Source organism: Sabethes cyaneus, chromosome 2, assembly GCF_943734655.1.
Source record: "Sabethes cyaneus chromosome 2, idSabCyanKW18_F2, whole genome shotgun sequence".
NCBI classification, from domain to species: Eukaryota; Metazoa; Arthropoda; class Insecta; order Diptera; family Culicidae; genus Sabethes; species Sabethes cyaneus.
In genome coordinates this window covers 106742303-106763209 of record NC_071354.1, presented here as the reverse complement: position 1 = coordinate 106763209, position 20907 = coordinate 106742303, and the positions used below count along the sequence as shown (strand labels likewise).

General features: G+C 38.0%; 1 protein-coding gene across 1 annotated transcript in view; it reads left to right on the top strand.

The window, feature by feature from the left end:
• LOC128735825 (mucin-3A) overlaps positions 1-20907 on the top strand; it is a 121956-nt gene that overhangs the window by 11613 nt on the left and 89436 nt on the right. The window contains exon 2 of the mRNA XM_053830310.1: positions 754-1706. Within this exon, the coding sequence (XP_053686285.1) occupies positions 754-1706 (953 nt within the window). The remainder of the gene's footprint in view (positions 1-753; positions 1707-20907) is intronic.

Here is a 20907-nt window from a genome sequence, read left to right as displayed (position 1 = left end):
AAATCGGTTGAAAATCTGAAGGCGCAAAACTCATCCAACTCTGCTGTTGATGCTTTAACAACGATCGCTGAATCAGTCAACAATTGTATGAAGGAAGTAAAAAACGAAATTGGCCAAATTGCAACAGTAATCGGATCGATTTCGGACAAACTAAATAATCCTGCTTCTGCAGTTGAGACTGCCACTCGTAGAACCAAGCGCCCCAGAATCATCTCGCCTAATGACACTCCCGTTAAACCTACTGAATTTCCAAGCTTAATTAGCGGAACAAGATCAATTGAAAATTTTCCTAAATTGGTCGATACTGTTCCGAAACCTGCCGCAAAATTCTGGCTTTACCTCTCGCGTATCGCCCCTCATGTGTCTGAGGATGAAATTTCAGCACTAGTGCAACAATGCGTTGCTGGCTCTCAACCGGTCGTTAAAAAACTAGTAAAAAGAGACGCTGATCTAAAGTCTTTAGCATTCATCTCATTCAAAATCGGAATTGATGCGCAGCTGAAAGATATCGCTTTGGATGCTGCTAACTGGCCGGAAGGAATTTACTTTCGGCAGTTTGAAGAACGAAACAAATCTGCAAATTTTTGGGAACCGCTGGCAGCAAAATTTCAACGAACCGCTCATTCGATTCCATCGCAGTCTCTGACGACCCCTTCCAACTAGTTTCCCGACCACCGTTGGATTCTGGGGGTCAACCGACCCCCAGTTCAGTTAAGTCATTGCAAATTTCAAAATTTCAAAAAATTCATGCAGATTCCGTTCCCCATAGCCGTTCCACCAGCTGCTGCGAAAGTATCACCCACCGCAACCAACTACTACCCGTTCCTTCGTCCGAGTCGGCGCTACCACATCTCACATTCTACTATCAGAACACACACGGATTGCGCAGCAAGATTTCAGATTTTGCACTGGAGGTTTGTGACTCGCCATACGACTGCATTGTTTTAACCGAGTCATGGCTTGACTCGCAAATCAATTCTGCTGAGCTGTTTGGGACTGAGTACACTGTGTATCGGTGCGACCGTACTTCAAAGAATAGCACCAAAGCAAGGGGCGGCGGAGTGGTCATCGCTGTTCGACGTTCATTGTCGTCTGCTTTGTTAGTCGAAGCAATGGATGAATCGCTAGAACAGTTATGGGTAACAATGAATATCAATGATTCGAAAGTTGTAATCGGCGCTATTTATATTCCACCTAATTTGCGAAACGAAGTGGATATATTAGATCGTCACATCTTGTCACTTGAAAGAGCTGTTAATTCGATGGATATCAACGACGATTTACTTTTATTCGGCGATTACAACCGTCCTGGTTTATCGTGGTCGGCTCATCCACAAGCTGGTTATCTCTTTGTCGACGCTCTACGCTCATCAATGAATGCAGGCAGTGCTTGTTTGTTGGATGGTATGGCTTTGCATAGCATGTATCAAATCAATAATGTATGCAACCAGAATGGACGATTTCTGGATTTGATTTTTGCGAATCAGCAAGCGTTATCAGCTTGCTCGGTCACGACTGCACTTGTTTCCCTCAGTAACATCGACATACATCATCCACCGTTGATAGTTACATTCAACAGGCCAATCAAAGCTCATTTCATTGAAGAATTCGATTCTAACAGTTTTGACTTTCGGCGTGGCAACTATGATGCAATCAACTCAGCTTTGAGAGAATTCGATTGGGCGACTATCCATGCGTGCAGTGACGTAAATGAAGCTGTTTCAGAATTTAACACCAAAATTCAAGAGTTAATTCTTCAACATGTCCCCAGAGTTCGTCCACGTCCTAAGCCTGTCTGGGGAAATAGACTACTTACTCGACTCAACCGTTCTCGGAAATCAGCACTTCGTGCCTACCAAAAAAATAGGAATCCTGCTACTCGTTGTCGTTTTATCACAGCAAGCAGAGCGTACAAAACACTAAACAGAAGACTCCATAGAGATTATGTACGTAAGACTGAACGCAACCTGCGCTCAAATCCAAAATGCTTTTGGAAGTTCGTAAACTCGAAGCGCAAAGAAGACGGGCTTCCATCTAGTATGTATCTGCGGCATAATGAAGCTACTACCGATAGCAGCAAATGTGAGTTATTTGCTGAGCATTTAGCAAGCGTCTTCAATCCTGTATGTGCTTCGACAGACGAGATCGCTACAGCCCTCGTACATGTCCCTAGCAACATGTTTACTGCAGGCATCTTTACAATTTCGGACGAGGAAGTTGCTAATGCTATCGTCAATTTAAAACAGTCGTATTGTCCCGGACCCGATGGCATTCCCGCTGCACTTCTGAAAAATTGTTATGAGACTCTAAAATCACCGCTCGCCTCCATTTTCAACCTTTCTTTGCATTATCAACAGTTCCCTTGCAGCTGGAAAGAGTCTTTCATGTTTCCGGTGTTTAAGAAGGGCGACAAACGTAATGTTGAACAATATCGTGGGATTTCCTGTTTGTGCGCTTGCTCGAAAGTGTTAGAAGCTATTATTTACAACCATTTGATGTTCACCGTAAAAAACTATATTTCCACCGCACAACACGGATTCTTCCCTGGCAGGTCTGTAACTACAAATTTAATGGAATTTACCTCATTTTGCCTGCGTGGGATGGAACGGAGTTTCCAAATAGATGCTATCTATACAGACCTAAAAGCTGCTTTCGATCGTGTCGATCATGGATTACTTTGTGCAAAATGTGTTAAACTCGGAGCTTCTGCGGCAATGGTAGCATGGTTTGAATCCTACTTACGCAATCGAAAAATTGCTGTAAAGTTGGGTGCATCTCAATCTGGCTGGTTCAGCAACAATTCTGGGGTCCCTCAAGGCAGCATACTGGGACCCTTACTGTTTTCATTGTTTATTAACGATGTTACTAAACTATTACCTCGTGGCACACGATTGTTGTACGCAGATGACACGAAGATCTTTCAGCGTATCGAAACTCGCAATGATTGCATTAGTCTTCAAGCGCTGATTGATTCATTCGCAGACTGGTGCTCCAGAAACTACATGTCGCTAAGCATTTCTAAATGCACTGCAATCAGTTTTCATCGTAAAAAGCAGCCTATGGTGCATGACTATCGCATTGATGGAATACTTCTGCAACGCTGCGATGTAGTCACCGATCTCGGAGTAGTCTTGGATGCTCAACTTACATTTAGGCAACATTATTCCATGATTATCAGCAAGGCTAATCGACAACTCGGACTGATCATGAGAATTGGCAAGGAGTTTGAAGACCCCGGTACCTTGCGAACCTTGTATTGCTCGCTGGTGCGGTCAATTTTGGAGTCAGCCTGCGCTACTTGGGATCCCTATTACGACAATTGGATAAAACAAATCGAACGCGTACAGAAACACTTTGTTTTAAGGGTTTGCCGTACACTACCATGGAGAAATTCTGACAACCTACCGCCCTATACGGACCTGTGCCTCCTAATAGGAATTACACCCCTCGAAAGGCGACGTAAAGATATCATGGCTCGAACTGCTCAAAAAATCCTCTGCGGTAGCTATGATTGTCCAACCATCCTGTCGATGCTTCAACTTTATTGCCCTCGTCGCCCACAACGCCATCAACAGCTTCTTCGGTTGAACGCGCACCGCACAAATTATAGCCAGCATGAACCAGTTCGTCGACTGGCTCTAGCGTATAACCAGGCTGATTTGAACTTTTAATTTTTTGATTTTCGGTAGTTTTTGTTAATGTTCGATATTTGTAACTTTGTGTTTAGTGTTCTGTAATGACCTTTGTTTCTCCAGACGAAAAGATATTGGGTTTTTATGCCGGCTTGAAAACTGCTGTGTATGCATTTCAAGGCGGCTTTTCCCAATCATGAATATATTCATTAAGACATTCCTGTCGGATGAAGTTCTCAATAATAAATAAATAAATAAAAATAAATAAACCCACAAGATGGGTTGTCAAAAGAGTGCAACATGATTAGACCAGACTTCAGGACTTTTTTTCCAAGTGAATCGATCCAGACTTCTACTCATATGATGCCCATATGAAATATAATTCAATACCTCCCTCCCCTTTTTTCTGATTTTATGCAATAGAAAGATGAAATACTAGCTATAACATGTTTGAAATAATAAATCAAATATGTATATGATAATCATAATATATGATTGTTGTTATTGTTGTTGTTGTTATTGGTTTATTAGGACTTTTTAAACGCAAGGCGTTCATTCGAGTCCTATATATGATTGCTGTGGTAAATGATTAAAATGGATAATTATTTATTTTGTAGTGCGACGATTCGTTAAGTGACCCATAATTGTGGAACAACTGTACTATGTATTGTAAAATAAGATGGAATATGTATATGAGCAAATATAAAATAATTTAGGGAAAATTAACCATTAGTGGACCAGTTAGTAATTTAGAGTAGTTTTCTATCACAAATTATTTTAAACTGGTAACGCTAAACACGCAACCGATGGCACTTACAATACGAGTAACTTTTGATTAAGATTAAAAAAATATCAATTTATGTTGCAAATCTCTATATTTTACTCATTTTTACCTTTGATATACTATATAACAAAGGTTTGGAAATAGGTCGAAAAACACGAAGTTGATCCGAGGCCCGGAGGGCCTGTAAAGAATTTGAGCAAGCAGTGAAAGCTCATCCACGATGCAATCAGTAATACAGCACGAGAAGTGTTGAGTACTATTGCTGCAGCCACTTCCAGCTAGGGGTTCGACGCAGAGCAAAAACACATAGGGTAGCCTGGGGTAATATGCACCGTTTAAGGAAATCGTGGTTTTCCTCTGTTAAAGCTTGAAGCAAACATCCATCTTAAATACTGAGCATAATCTCATGAATATTATTTAAAAGTTTCTGAAGCTATCATGCTGAAAACCTTTGTGAAAAAGGCGTGCAAAGTGATTTTTGATATTGAGGCAAAAGTCTAAAAACGCAAGTAGCCGGGGCAAAATGCACCCATGCATGTTTTGTTTCAATTAAAATTCAATAAATTCAATAATTGTAATACAATTCGTGCGTGCTAACGACAATGTCGTTTCTAGTTTTTACCAAATGCTGTGATTACAGTTCCTAAGCGAGGGAAGGAAGATGAATTATTGGAGGTTTGTTTTTTTTTTTAAATTTCGTCATATATCATAATTTTCATATATTTCATATAATCATAATTTTTGAAACACAGAATTTAATACCCTCCAGTGTTGACTGCAGTTGTTTAATACTACCTGACAACGTATTGGATATTCGAACGTAATTGCGTATAATTTTTAAAAAGAAGCAAAGTAAATAAAGCATGTTTGCTGAGGGTGCATTTTGCCCCGAGTAACGGGGTGTATTTTGCCCCGAACTTACACAAAAAATATTTCTGGTAAAAACAATAGTAATAAATATCAAAAGTTCTGATGTTTTATCAGAATTGTGTAACTGAAACCACAATTAATCGAATTATAACATTTAGAAGCGATTAATCTGGTCGGATCAGTTAAAAAGTGTTAGTGAAGCGAAGCAAAAAGTTACAGGTTATTTATAGAAAACGTATTTTTATTATTACCGCCATCCGGGGTGAGATTGTGCCAAAAAAGCATATGTTTTTGTTCTTTAGCTCAGTATACACACAATGTAGGAACTAAGTTAATTTCAAACCTCTCAATATATACTAAATTGTTCAATTAACAACTACCGTAGAGATGGTTTAGTTACAATGAAACCTAATTTTACTGGAAGTTCATGAACTTTGGCACAATGACATTATGCCAAAAACATAAAGTTAAGCTAAAAACCTAAACAATGAACATTAGCATGTTTATAAACAACACACATAAATGTCAGAATAAAGTAGTTCATATGGGGCCGTCCATGAACTAAGTGGACTATTAGGGGCAGGGGGTCGGCCAAAAAAAACGCATCATACAAAAAGTATGAACGAAAATAGCCCGGGGAGGTTTGAAATAACTATAAATGAGTCAATGGACAGCCTTTATATAGCCAGTAGCGTTTCTAGGGTTAACAAGGGGGAGATATATGAAGTGGTGTATCCTAGGGGAGCACACCTATTTGATCATTTAACAAAAGTAACCATTACTTCGTTCGAGAACTCGCGGCCGCAGAACATGTGGCCTATCCCACCCCCTCCCCCTCCTTAAAACTGGCAGTTTATACACGGTATAATATATTCGTCTTATATTAGAGTGTTTATTCAAAGCATCTGAAATTTCCAGAGAAAAAGTAAAAATTAGTTTAAATTATTTATCATAGGTCTGATGCTGTGTGCTCCAAAATGGATGATGTAATCTAATCTATCAAAATATTGTGCATAATAGTAAAGAATGTGAGTGTACTTGTGTATAATGACGTATTTTTGTTGTATATGTGAAATCCACAAATTGGATCGATCATTATGGCTTGGCACTCGAAAAGTACAAAGTTTTGAAAAATATTATTTTCGTAATCAAAACTTATCCAACGCATAATAACCTTTCAATAAATTGTAAATGATTAGTTTATATACCTTCGAAATAGCAAGTTGATGCGATTTCTTGTTTGGGTTGGTTTATGCGGAACATTTTTTACAAGCGTTATTTTCGAGTATTTTTGGTCGCGAACTTTGATACCCTGTATAGGCTAAATACTTTGCTAATATTATCTGTGTTCGATTCTAAGTTATGAATAAATATGTTATGTTCATCATCATTTTGAATTTAGGTCCCCAGTCGCTATAGATATAATAAATTTTCACAAATAAACATTTTTGGTTTTTGGCACAATCTCACCCCCGTGGCGCAATCTCACTCCGGATGGCGGTATTTACGTTTCCTTATTAGATAAAACTGCCAAATTCACATAGTAGCCAAAGCAAACATCGATTTAACTGGCAGAATTACTTTTTTATTTTTAAATTGTGTTTTGGCTTAGAAGCAATGGGGGTGCATTTTGCCTCGACGGTGCTTGTTACCCCAGGTGCCCCTATGCTGGCTGCAATTGTGATATGCCAGAGCAAGGAGAGACTGCAAGATGCTAGATCTGCCGATAAGAGACTTCACCGACATACGAAAAGAAAGATACGAACCTCTTTAAAATTACCCCTTATAAAATTTCTCAAGCATGTGGAACAGTGCACAATGGGAATTTTTTTGCGAAAAAATATTTCTTCTCAATCTCAATATCTCCAAATGTCGCTGGGCTACATTCAATATTTTGATATCAAAACAAAGATTTTTCATGGGGATAACAATGGCGCGATCCTTGTTTACGGCACATGTTTGTTCCTAGCGGTTTTGGCCAAATGAAGGGGATTTATCCTATTTTTCTAAGAGTACATAGATGTATTGATTAATAACTCTGGAACCCGCTGGGATAAAACCGATCTTTTTTCTCCACAAGAAAGCCAACTTTATGTAAATTCCGATGGCAGGGTTCTTGGTCGCGCCAAATTAGTAATTTTACCTTAATTTTCTCAATTAATTTCGGAAGCAGTTGGGCCCAAGAGCGGGGTTCTGTTTATAAAAATGTATTCACTGCATTTTTCTTGCCAATCTGAACGTAGCAAATATATTTCCATGAACATAATTTTTGTGTCAAACAAAAAAAACTGCTTTCGAAATTTGCAGAATTGATGACGACTAGTTTCACCTTAACTGTGCCCAATAAACGTAGCATGATATTTATTTGATCAAAACAACAAAAAACAAAGAGGTGTTGTAAACAAACACCAAACTGTTAGAATGCAAAAAAAAACTTTCTTTTGGTGAAAAGAGGTTTAATTTATTCCAGTGAAATCCAGATGTTATCTTTTATTGATCATCTTAGGTAAAACTATGGTACAGTGCCCCTTAATTGACCAAAACAGCAAGTAACAGCCATTTGTCGTAAAGAAACACCATGACATCGGACTCCTCTTGAAAATAGCTTATTTATGGCGAAAAAAGCTCAATTTCATTCCAACGGAATTCGGAGATATGGACTTTTACATCGAGATTTTCATGTCGAGAAAGGTAGGGCAAAATGCCCTTCTTTTGGCAGAACCTGCTGAAAATAGATCCGTGCCATAAACAAGCATCACACCGTTGGAATCCTTATAAAGATATCTTTCTTTTGACATCGAAAGATTGATCCTGACCCAGCGGCATTATGAGATATCGAGATAAAGGACTTTTTCCCCCACTGTGCAGTGATTCCCAACCTTTTTAGGTTCGCGAACCACCAAACTTTATGCACCTTTTTCTCGGAAACTTTCTAACGTATTCGAACAATTTTTTTATGTTAGATGTTTGGAAAAGGCTCTTATGGCGAAATGGTACTGAATCCAAACATGGCCGGAAAAATGCCGCCCATGTGAGCCAATATCCTCACATGGGTGCCATTCTTTCGGCCATGTTTGGATTCAGTACCGTTTAAGGTCAGTAAACGAAACACAGCTTAAGAAAAAAGAAGATTGAAAAAATACAATTTAGTCTTCTGTTCTAAGGCCAATCTCGTGTTATAATGATCTTTATAATTTTACTAGCTGACCCGACAAACTTCGTATTGCCACAAATTAAACTGTGTTGTACATAAATCATGAATCTCGGATGATCTTTGTCACAATCTCGAGTTTTGCAAGCCCCCCAGTGGGCGGCGCTTCCGACGGCGGGTCACCGGCAACACTCGCGACCGTCTCGTCCTGAATGATCTAGTGTTACTATAGATAGTTTTTGTGGTCTTGTATTGACTAATGTTTTATGGAAGAGTCTCGAATTTCTCGAGTTCAATTAGTTTTTGAGTTTCGCAAAAATTTCTGTTTTATTTGTATGAGAGTCCATACCACAGGGGTGAGAGGTCTCTAACTATCGTAAAATAAATTCAAGACTCCAAAATCTCCCACATGCCAAATTTGGTTCCATTTGCTTGATTAGTTCTCAAGTTATAAGGAAATTTGAATTTCATTTGTATGGGAGCTCCCCTCTTAAAAGGGGAAGGAGTCGTAATTCACCATAGAAAAAATTTCTGCCATCTAAAACTCCCATATGCCAAATTTGGTTCCATTTGATTGATTAGTTCTCGAGATAAGAGGAAATTTGCATTTCATTTGTATGGAAGCCCACCCTCTTAAAGGGGAGATGGGCCATAACTCGCTTTCTAAAGAAGAGAGGGGTCTCAATTCACCATAGAAAAAAATCTTGCGTCCAAAACCACTTACATGTCAAATTTGGTTCCATTTGCTTGGTTAGTTCTCGAGTTATGAGGAAATTTGTTTTTCATTTGTATAGGAGCCCCCTCCCTCTTAAAGTGGGGAAATCCATAGAAAATATACCATAGAAAATATTCTTGCCTACAAAAACACCCACATGATAAATTTGGTTCCATTTGCTTGATTAGTTCTAGAGTTATGAGGAAATTTGTATTTCGTTTGTATGAGAGCCCCCCCTCTTAAAAAGGTAAGGGGTCCTAATTCATCATAGAAAAAATGGTTGCCTCCAAAAACACCCGCATGCCAAATATGGTTCCATTTGCTTGATTAGTTCTCGAATTATGAGGAAATTTGTATTTCATTTGTGTAGAAGCCCCCTCTTAATGTGGGGAGGGGTCCTAATTCACCATAGAAAATATTTTTGCCTCCAAAAAGCTCCACATGCCAAATTTGGTTCTATTTGCGTGATTAGTTCTCGAGTTATGAAGAAATTTGAATTTCATTTGTATAGGAGCCCCCCCTCCTAAAGTGGGTAGGGGTCCCAATTCATCATAGAAAAAATTTTTGTCTCCAAAAACACCCACGTGCCAAATTTAGTTCCATTTGCTTGATTAGTTCTTGAGTTATGAGGAAATTTGTATTTCGTTTGTATAGGAGCCCCCCCTCTTAAAGTAGGGAGGGGTCCTAATTCCCCATAGAAAATATTCTTGCCTTCGAAAACTTTCACATGCCAAATTTGGTTTCATTTGCTTGATTAGCTCTCGAGTTATGAGGAAATTTGTATTTCATTTGTATAGGAACCCCCCTCCTAAAGTGAGGAGGGGTCCCAGTTCATCATAGAAAAAATTTTTGTCTTCAAAAACACCCACGTGCCAAATTTTGTTCCATTTGCTTGATTAGTTCTCGAGTTATGAGGAAATTTGTATTTCGTTTGTATAGGAGCCCCCCCTCTTAAAGTGGGGAGGGGTCCTTATTTACCATAGAAAATATTCTTGCCCTCGAAAACTTTCACATGCCAAATTTTTTTCCATTTGCTTGATTAGTTCTTCAGTTATGAGGAAATTTGTATTTCATGTGTATAGGATCCCCCCCTCCTAAAACGGGGAGGGGTCCCAATTCATCATAGAAAAAATTTTTGTCTCTAAAAACACCCACATGCCAAATTTGGTTCCATTTGCTTAATTACTTCTCGAGTTATGAGGAAAATTGTGTTTTTTTGGTACAGGAGCCCCCCCTCTTAAAGTGGGGAGGAGTCCTAATTTACCATGGAAAATATTCTTGCCCTCGAAAACCTTCACATGCCAAATTTGGATCCATTTGCTTGATTAGTTCTCGAGTTATGAGGAAATTTGTATGGAATAGGGATGGGAATCGAAAGCCAAAGTATCGATATTTGGTATCGCAATATATCGGACCGATCCGATACTGAGTAATGAGTATATCGCAACCAAAATATCGATACTTCGATATTCACCGATATCGGAATCCGAAATATTCAGAAAGTTTTCAGATACGATCCGGCACGGGCTTGCGATGCGGCCACCTGCCTCGTTTATGTTACCGACATCTCCGCACCTCCAAGATACCGTATACGTTCCACTCGACAGTGTTCACATCAGGGGTGACATTGCGCGTCTCGTTTCGAGTGATTTTGGTTCGTTTCGACCATGTTAAACAAATGGGCGTCTCGAACCAAAATCACTCGAAACGAGATGCGCAATGTCACCCCAGATTTATCGGTCAGGCGGGCGCTTTTTAACTGGAAGCAGCAGGACTAAAACTAAACAGTTTCAAACAATTTTTTGTTCAATAGATTGGTCTAAAATGCAACAAAATATCCTGGCAAGACTTTGTTGAAAAACCCGGGGATTTGCTGCATAGTTTGTTATATTTCAACAGAAGCAGCATAAATGCTTACATTAACTCCTATAATCAGAAAAGTGTTAGATGTAATTTAGATTCGCATAAGTTAACCTTCTCACATTATTTATTCACATTGTGTTATTTTAGGGGGAAAAATATTAAGATAATCTACATCTCAAGAAATAAAATTCAAAATTAGAATCAGGTATTGGCAAAACACCGAACTTAGCGTATACGGTCGTTACCATTTCCTAAAACGACGCAACAAAGTTCATCTCTTTTTCAAACAAACACGAATTGTGGCTAGCAATTTATCGGTGGTGTTGAATTTGTAATACTTCTAGCATCAGTTTTCAATGCACCCGGTTAACACATTTCCGGAAACATCTAATAAACTGATGTTAAGAAAAAAGTTCTTCGATTTTTTGAAATATTTTGAGTGACAAGGTATGGCTGGATTTATGAGATACGCATTTTTATGGAGAGAATAAATAATTGATCAGGAGCAGGATCGGTTTAAAGCAAGTTATCATACGTAGCTCGCTTCACAGTTCACAGTATGAATGGTTCTTGCAAATCAATCAGCGCTTGCAGCGATACGATGTTCGGTGGTGGCTTCAAGAAACAATTAACCCAACAGTCCGTTGATATCAGCATCCACCGTAGAAGAGTATTTTCTCAAGTTTGCAAAAACACACCTGGAGGCGCTTCATATTCATTTCAGTTGGCCGTGTGAGTGAATGAAATAGATAAGGGAATACGAAAACCTAACGCTAGCAAAGAGACACACATCCAGCATAGGGTACTGGAGGGTATTTTCAGCAGGTTTCTAAATTCACCATATTTACCTTTTCTTTCGCCAATAAAAATACTTTGCCGACATACAATTTCAATATGTTTTAACTATTTTCTCAAGACTGTAAGTAATCCACTATTTTTTATTCAAAGAACGTCAAAACCACCTGTTCTTGCACTATAACTAGGCCATAGACCGAAAAAATAGACGCCATCGCTTAATGGGCTGAAAATACCCTCCTGTGCCCTATATCCGAGGATCTTTTACGAAGCTAGCACACGCAATCCTGAGTGTTACCGAAGTGTTAAAAATCGACGTCTGAAAGACAACACCGAAAAGGGTTGCGGTTGCTTTTTTGAGCGTGCAGTTCATTTCATCAGGCATCAGACAGCAGCGTATCGACTCAAATAAACTTTGTAGATTTTTTTAAATGCGGCATGCAGTATGGTTCAGCTTTTAGACATGCCTGTTTGGAATGCTTGAGAACCACCCCAACGACATCTCTATATCAAGCTGCAGTGAACGTCAGCGACAGCATGTCCTGGGCTCAAAATTTGACAGCGGGCCCAAATCAGACTGCTGGCAGTTGAGTGAAACGCAGTGTTGAGAACTGAAAAACGTGAGTTCGATGATTTGGCAAAAAGCGACCCCCAGGCACGTCGCCATTTTTCTATGACCGCAATCTAAAACGTCAAAACACTGGGCGGGAAATCATTTCATAGAAAATATATGGAGCGGCCATTGTTGTTTGGGGCCCAGCAACGAGGGGCCCATCAGTATGGGGGTATTGTCAAATCATATGTGAGATTGGTGACTCCAGGCTGGCAAAAAGTTAGGGGTGAAGAGCTGGCATTTTTTCAGCTATCGATACCTATAATATCGGATGAAAAGGTATCGATATCCGATAATATCGCCAGGCAAAATATCGATGCCAGATACTCGATATATCGAATCAAAATATCGATACCTCCGGTATCGATAAAATATCGCACATCCCTAGTATGGAAGCCCCCCCTTTTAAAGAGAAGAGGAGTTATAATTCCCCTTATAAAGAGGGGATGGGTCTCAATTTACCATAGAATAAATTCTTATCACCGAAAACACCCACATGCCAAATTTTGTTCTATTTGCTTGATTAGTTGTCGAGTTATGCAGAAATTTGTGTTTCATTTGTATGGGAGCCCCCCTCTTAGAGGGGGGAGGGGTTTCTAACCATCACTAAAACCTTTCCTGGCCCCAAAAAACCTCTACATGCATATTTTCATGCCGATTGGTTCAGTAGTTTTCGATTCTATAAGGAACATACGTACAGACAGACAGACAGACAGACAGACAGACAGAAATCCTTCTTTATAGGTATAGATAATGACCTTTATTATTTTTTATAACGGTAGTTTTTTCACTTCTTATGAGGGATGTGTCTTTTTTTGAAGCACTAACATTGGAAGAACTTACGAGAGGGTCATTGTATGTATACCGTATAATGGGGGGGCGCTTACTAAGCTCAAAAGTTAAAAAAGTCTACTCCGAACTTCTACCAAAAAATAAATAAAGTTTGTTCCAATAAATTCAACAATATCCAAAAAAGTTACATAAAGTTTAAAAGATGACGGTTGCGTGCTAACGTAGGACCACGCAAAGTTGGATTTTTATATAGTTAAGAGCTTGGTTATTTAAACTGTTTGTATGAAAACCAAAAAGAAAATTAATAAATTTATCTGTATTTTTTAAAGAGATGTCCCAATTTTGAATACTTAGCAAGCAGAAAACATATTGAGCAGAACTACTGTTCTCTTGTCACCTTACAGCAATCAAGCATTGTCAAGCACAATCAATTAAGCACAACCCACGTTGACATTTTACCTATTCGATCCCTTTTTCTTAATAGCACATCATTGCCATAACACAATACATTCTATTTTCACTACTCTTCCAATGAAATAACGAACATGCGCAAACATAAATATGAACGTATACAATTATAAAAAACCGAACGGTACAGATATCAAATTGACCTAGGTTTAATTGTCGTAAAGATTCTTCGACGTTAGTACTAGTACTAGTTAGTTAGTATAAGAAGATTTTGTCATTTTTCCAGTTCACTTTTCCAATGCAGACATCAAACTTCGTCTAGGTTTAATAACCGTACGAAAAAAATTGTCAATTTATTGGGACGAAGAGACCTTGTATCTTTTGCTAACGTACTTCCCAAGCATATGTATCAAATTGGGATAGGTTCTATCACCATAAAGAATCTTCGATCTGTTGGAACGAAGGGGGTTTTGTCGCTTTTTTTTGTAAAAGGAAATCACAATAAACAGATGGTGTATGTAACTGTCGTCCCTGCCGGTGAAGCAAGGTGACCACAAAGAATATGTACGGGAAAATTTGAACTTGAAACTTTTCGTTAATTTTCACTATTCCGTGATTAAAAACGAAAATTGCTACATCTACAAATAATTGCTACATCTATTATGAATCGATGGGTATTCATATAATCAAAATCCATTCATAATTGGCAGAGCTGTTAGCGTTCAAAGTCTTTGATATTTTCGTGACGGTAACTATGTAGAATCCAAATTACCGAAATGGAATGACACCCAGCAAGACGTAGTCCTACGTCAAAAAACGTGTTTTTACAGAAGCGGCATCTTACTACGACGAATTTGTTCCACGTGACACTGAAATACTTATGTATAGGATCGTTTTTCACCAACTTCCCGTAGTAGGATCGTTACAAAATTAGTATCAAAATAAACAGAATTGTCTGTAGAATCGAGTTCTTCCAATTCCAATTATTCCAATTGTGTGGTTCTTCAATTAAGGCTACACAGAATAAAAGCTATACTCAAATAACGTAAATTTTTTTTTTTGAAAATGCAAATTATGATATCGTTCTTATTTCAGATACCTATTGTTACAAATTTTTTTGAGTATACGAGATTATTATCATATCATCATATCATTGCATATTTGCAAGTAAACAAGAAGTATATACAATTATTTATACTGAATAATTGAGTTGTCGCTGTAATTTGTCGAAATCGTCATACCAGCAATATAACGAAACCAAGTTTTCAAAAGTGTTAGTATGTGAGGTATGAAATTTCATTTACTTTTTTCCCGTCCTGAGTTGCACTAGTCAATGCTAATGTTTTTGATAAACTATAATTGGTGCTGAACTTCGCGTAAGAGCAATCCGACAAAGCTCCAGCTCTATAAATTATTGTAATAAAACTATTCCATTTGATCAAGCATAAAGAGATCACGGTATCTTCAAAAGATATTGCGCAAGTCATTTTTCCGGGTTACCTTGCCCGATAGTTTCACATTGCTTAATATTTGATTTCCTCGCACAGATTCTCACAAAACAGCTCATAAATTTTCATGATAACTTATTAGTAACCAAAAGTTGAGAGATGCAATGCAAGAGAAAAATAGGGGGTATAAAAAGAGCACTGATTGCACTACGTTGAACGAGGGAAATAATAACTGACCCTGTTTAGACTCCATTCCATTCCATTTCAGAATCCTGACAACATCTGATAAAAAAAACATATTGGTATGCATGTATGAAGACGTCAACGTGTTTTGCCGGATAAATTCAGATTATTTCACTTAATAAGGGCAAAAAGCGTACATATACCGTAGCTTGTTCTGAAGACTCTACGTGGTATATTTCGCTAGTAGCTATACGAACCTGATAGATTAAAGTAGCGCTTTCAAGCAAGATCTTTTTTGGAGGTAGATTTCAAGTAGCGAGCAGCAACAATCACGAACTGTACCTAGCCATTACTTATTTTAAATCTGCAGCGTTATCGTTGCTTATGCAACGTTTGCTTATTTCAAACACGTAAGCAACGAATTGCGAGCAGAGATGGCTTAAGTTTGATGTTGTGCATCCTAAACTAATTAATATCTTAGCCTGTTTTGTCCCATTGCTACATCGATTCCAGATTCCATCCAGATTTGCCTGATGAAGTTAAATATAATGTGAGCAACGTTGCATTACGAGTCTATGTCCGATTTTAATCAATTGAATACCATTGACATTGACCAACATTCCTGTTTTTGCAAAGAGCGTTTTTTCTGGTTGTGAATCATTTGGCGATTTTTTTTAGCTCTTGGTTAACCCTTTAGTGTTTTTGAAGGCCACATTCGAAGTTTTTTTTTGAATTGATAATATGGAACATGTATTCAAAACATATTTCTTGACATTTTTATATTAATAAAGCAACATTCTGCCCATGAGGGTTATTTTGTAATATATCTGAAATGCAAAATAACTGAGTAGAGCGTTAGACATGAAAAACGTCAAAAAAAGACTATTTCTTGCGCTCCTCCAAATAATCATTATTGCATGAAGTTCAGAACTTGAGCTTCTTTTGAGTGTACTTTCATGACAACGCAGGCTTGATCGCATCACTTTTACGATGTTGCCCGTTAGAGGGTTAAGGGCACATGGCCGTTGAAATTTTTTAAAATGATCAATATTTGAAATAGATTCTACAGTCCTTTCCGACCAGGCGAAGTGGATTATGTTCTGGTGCTGCTTCATCGTAATTGCCTATTCCCTTTGTATCCAATACCAATTACTACAAATATCCACGTTTTTATGGCACACAATGTAAAATTCCCTAATATTTCCTAACATCTTAGTTTGTTGACTATTATGTGCGATCAATAAAAGTAAGCTGAGGCCTATTTTAATGCTTTTTTTCACTAAAAAATTCCTAGCAGCCAAAATTCCTGTTTTTTGTACGACGAAGAAACATTGTCGACAAATCGCTTCAATTCCCGTCGTACGCAACACATTGTCGTTATTCTGCAAGGGGGAACCTTGCATGACCAGTAGAAATTTTTGCAAAATTGCATTCGTCGTGACGGATTTAAAAACGGTACGACGAATTTAAAAAAACAAAATCAGTTACGAAATTTCAATAAAATGCTTATAATCGCTTTTTAGTTAAATTAAAGTGCATGGAACTGAAGGTAAGTGTGTTTGTGTCAAATCAGCACAAGAACTTTTGGATTATTTGTTGAAATCCATCCAAGAAATGATGAAGATTTAAGTGGTTTTCCTTACTACGGCGGGAATTAGCACTAAAACTCACATGCTTGTTTGCATAAGTTTGGTTGAGTGGTATGTGGTTTCCGGTTATTCCACTATAATTGACACAACGAAGCACTGGACTGTGTTGCCGAACGACGCTGGTATTACTGGGCACTCTGCTAACTATTATACCGGGATCTTCTCGGGGTTCACGAAGAAGAAACTCCGGGGTACTCGAGGGTTCCACAACGTGTGCCACAGCGGCCTGGTGTTTAAGCTGCACCGTTACAATTTTCCGATGTATCTTATCAAGATCATCAGAAGCTATCTGTCAGGCAAAGTGTTCCGGGTATCTCTGAATAGTATCTGTTCGCAAACAATCTAGCTGTTTGTGTAAAAAGGCACTCAGATCACAGAGAAAATTAGAATGATTAGAGTTCAACAACAATGGCACTGAGTGGTGGAACCCATACTATCCGATGCCTTAAGGCTTTTGAGGATGCTAAGTGCACGAAAGATCTGCGAAATGTTGCGAACGCGATTGGATATTCCGAAACATGATCACTGAATGTCGCATCGCGTATTTGCTCATCGTGTCGTCGACGTGTCCACAGATTATTTTAGGTGATTTCTATCTATCAGCATTCTATCAACAGAGTGTTTCCGGAAGCTTAGCGACACTTACTGAGATATTACCAGAGGTATCAAGTTTTGAAAGTCTTACCACGGTATCATCAATGATACCGATTCAATCAATAGAAACGTTGGCGGTCAACATCAAAATATTCCACCCAGGCATCGCAGGATTCAAGAAAACCGTGAAGTCAATCAAGCCACAAGGAGTGAATTTGAATACTGCTGTAATGCTCCGATTTTTTTTTCCTGTGTGGACTCATCACTGCAACCAGTATAGTTGATCTATTGTGAAATCGCCCGGGTGTTTGTTGTATGACCTGCACTGCATTTCTTTTTGCTATAATCGCTATTGAATGAGCGATATGCTTATTATGCGTGCTTATGTGTATTGTGGGGTTTACCCTTCCTTCAAAGCTTGATCTACTTTACCCATTTATTCCTCACTGCCAGTACTATCCCATATTATAGCCGTCCGAGGACTCATTCGTTCCTCTGACCAGTACACTTAACTATAGGAGGGACTTTTGCACTGCCAAGAGTGGGTAAATTTAGAATTCAACATGAAGGAAAAGTAAATGAGGGGGGGGGGGGCTGAGAATAAACCCATGCTAAAGTCACTGGACATCGAATGGTTTGATTCTACTAACGCTCGAACCCACGACCACTCGCTTGTCAAATCAGACTCGGTAACCTTGCGGTTACGGAGCCCCCCGATTACAACTTGGTTTGATCCATGGAATCCACCAGCTTGGATAAAAGATTGTGGGACCGTCATCCGGGGTGAGATTGTGCCAAAAAAGCATATGGGTCATTCCACGAGAAATTTACAGTCAAAATTTTTTTTCTCTTCGGAATATTTTTTTTACGTTCTTTGTTAAAAAAAATCGATACGTATTTTTGTATTTCGATGTTACTGTTGGAACTCGTAAGATATGATTTTTTAAAGTATTGTAATCCGAAAAAATCACTATTTTTTAAATACTGATTGTAAACATAGTTTGCAATATGTTTTTATGTCTCAGCGCGTGTGTTAATGTGAAGCGAGTGGTAATGCTCAATCGATGTTCTAACCCACGGGTAGCTTCATAACGAGGCCGCCTTTGATGGTATTAGTGTAACGTGTCGTTGAAGCACGCGTGTTCGTCCGATCGTTTGCATTAACGTGCGCGCTTCGATATAAAAATTCATAACTTCTAGAGTTTTCATTTCTCCATTTCCAAAGTTTGCATGCTTCTTCGAGAAAGATGAACAAATATTTTAAAATAAAAAAAATCGAGAAAAAAAGTTCCAACTTTGAAAAAATTGCAATTGTTTGTAAAAATGCACTATTTAACTATTGAAAAACAATCGAGAGTAGGTATGGTATACCAATTTTGAAAGCTTGTGGAATAGTGAACACATCTGGTAGAACGTCATTTTTTGATATTGCAAACTATGTTTATGTATTTAAAAAATAGTGATTTTTTCGGATTACAATACTTTAAAAAATCATATCTTACGAATTCCAACAGTAACATCGAAATACAAAAATACGTGTCAATTTTTTTGAACAAAGAACGTAAAAAAAATATTCCGAAGAGAAAAAAATTTTGACTGTAAATTTCCCGTGGAATGACCCATATGTTTTTGTTCTTTAGCTCAGTATACATACAATTTAGGAACTAAGTTGATTTAAAACCTGTCAATATATACTAAATTGTTCAATTAACAACTACCGTAGAGAGGGTTTAGTTACAATAACACCTAATTTTACTGAAAGTGCATGAACTTTGGCACAATCTCACCCCTTCTAGGGGGTGACGTGCCTAAAACCTAAAGTTAAGGTAAATACCTAAACGGTGAACATTAGCATGTTTATAAACAATACACAGAAATATCAGTATAAAGTAGTTCATATGGGGCCGTCCTTGAACTAAGTGGACTATTAGGGGCAGGGGATCGGCCAAAAACAACGCATCATTCAAAAAGTGTGAACGAAAATAATCCGGTGAGGTCTGAAATAACTAAAAATGAGTTCGTAGTCAATGGATTATTATAGCCAGTAGCGTTTCTAGGGTTAACAAGGGGCAGATATATGAAGGGGTGTATCCTAAGGGGGCATACCTATTTGATCATTTAACAAAAGTAACCATTACTTCGTTCGAGAAGCCGAAGCCGCAGAACATGTGGCCCATCCCACCCCCTCCCCCCTTCTTAAAATTGGCTGTTTATACACGGTATAATATATTCGTCTAATATTAGAGTGTTAATTCAAAACATCTGAAATTTCCAGAGAAAAAGTAAAAATTAGTTTAAATTATTTAGCAGACCTATTGTGCTGTTTGCTCCAAAATGGATGATGCAATCTAATCTGTCAAAATATTGTGCTTAATAGTAAAGAATGTAAATGTACTGGTGTATACTGACATATTTTTGTTGTGTATGTGAAATCCACAAATTGGATCAATCATTATGGCTTGGCACAATCTCACCGCTGTGAAGCTCGAAAAGTACAAAGTTACGAAAAATATTATTTTCGTAACTCATCCAACGCATGATAACCTTTCAATACATTATAAATGATTAGTTTATGTACCTTCAAAATAGTAAGTTGATGCGATTTCTTGTTTGGGTTGGTTTATGCGGGACATTTTTTACAAGCGTTATTTCCGAGTATTTTTGATCGCCAACTTTGAAACCATGTTTAAGCTAAATAGTTTGCTAATATTATCTGTGTTCCATTCTAAGTTATGAATAAATATGTTATGTTCATGATTATTTTGAATTTAGGTCACCAGTTTCTATAGATATAGTAAATTTTCACAAATGAACATTTTTGGTTTTTGGCGCAATCTCACCCCCGTGGCACAATCTCACCCCGGATGGCGGTTCACAGCTTCCTAAGCATTGCTTCATATGATCCTTCCTTACCCTCATCTTCCGCTCTTCCCCTTCACGACTGATCTCAATCTGTTAGAAGTTAGAACCTATCGACTCTTTCACTACTTTCTTCTACCGTTCCCTTCGTCAATTGTATAATCCAGCGTTATAAAAACTTGCAGTTACAAAAAAGTAGCAGTTTCCCGACGTGCGGTGGGTAGTTTGTACGCCCACCGCGATTTCTCAGTTGTCCATTAACCAATAACTTTGAATTTTGGCGTATTATTAGTAACTAAAAATCAACTTTATTGGTTAATGGACAAACGAGAAATCGCGGTGGGCGTACAAAACTACCCACCGCCTTTTTCATGATTTATTACTAAAACGGCTTATGGAATTGATAAGACATCTTCAGCAATGTTATACAGTATTACAATGCGCATCTTTATAAAAATTATACACTGTAAAAAATTATTTTTGGTGAAAATAAAAAAAAACACTTGAAATTTTCAAAATATTGTAACTTGGTCGCTTTTAATTTGTCCATC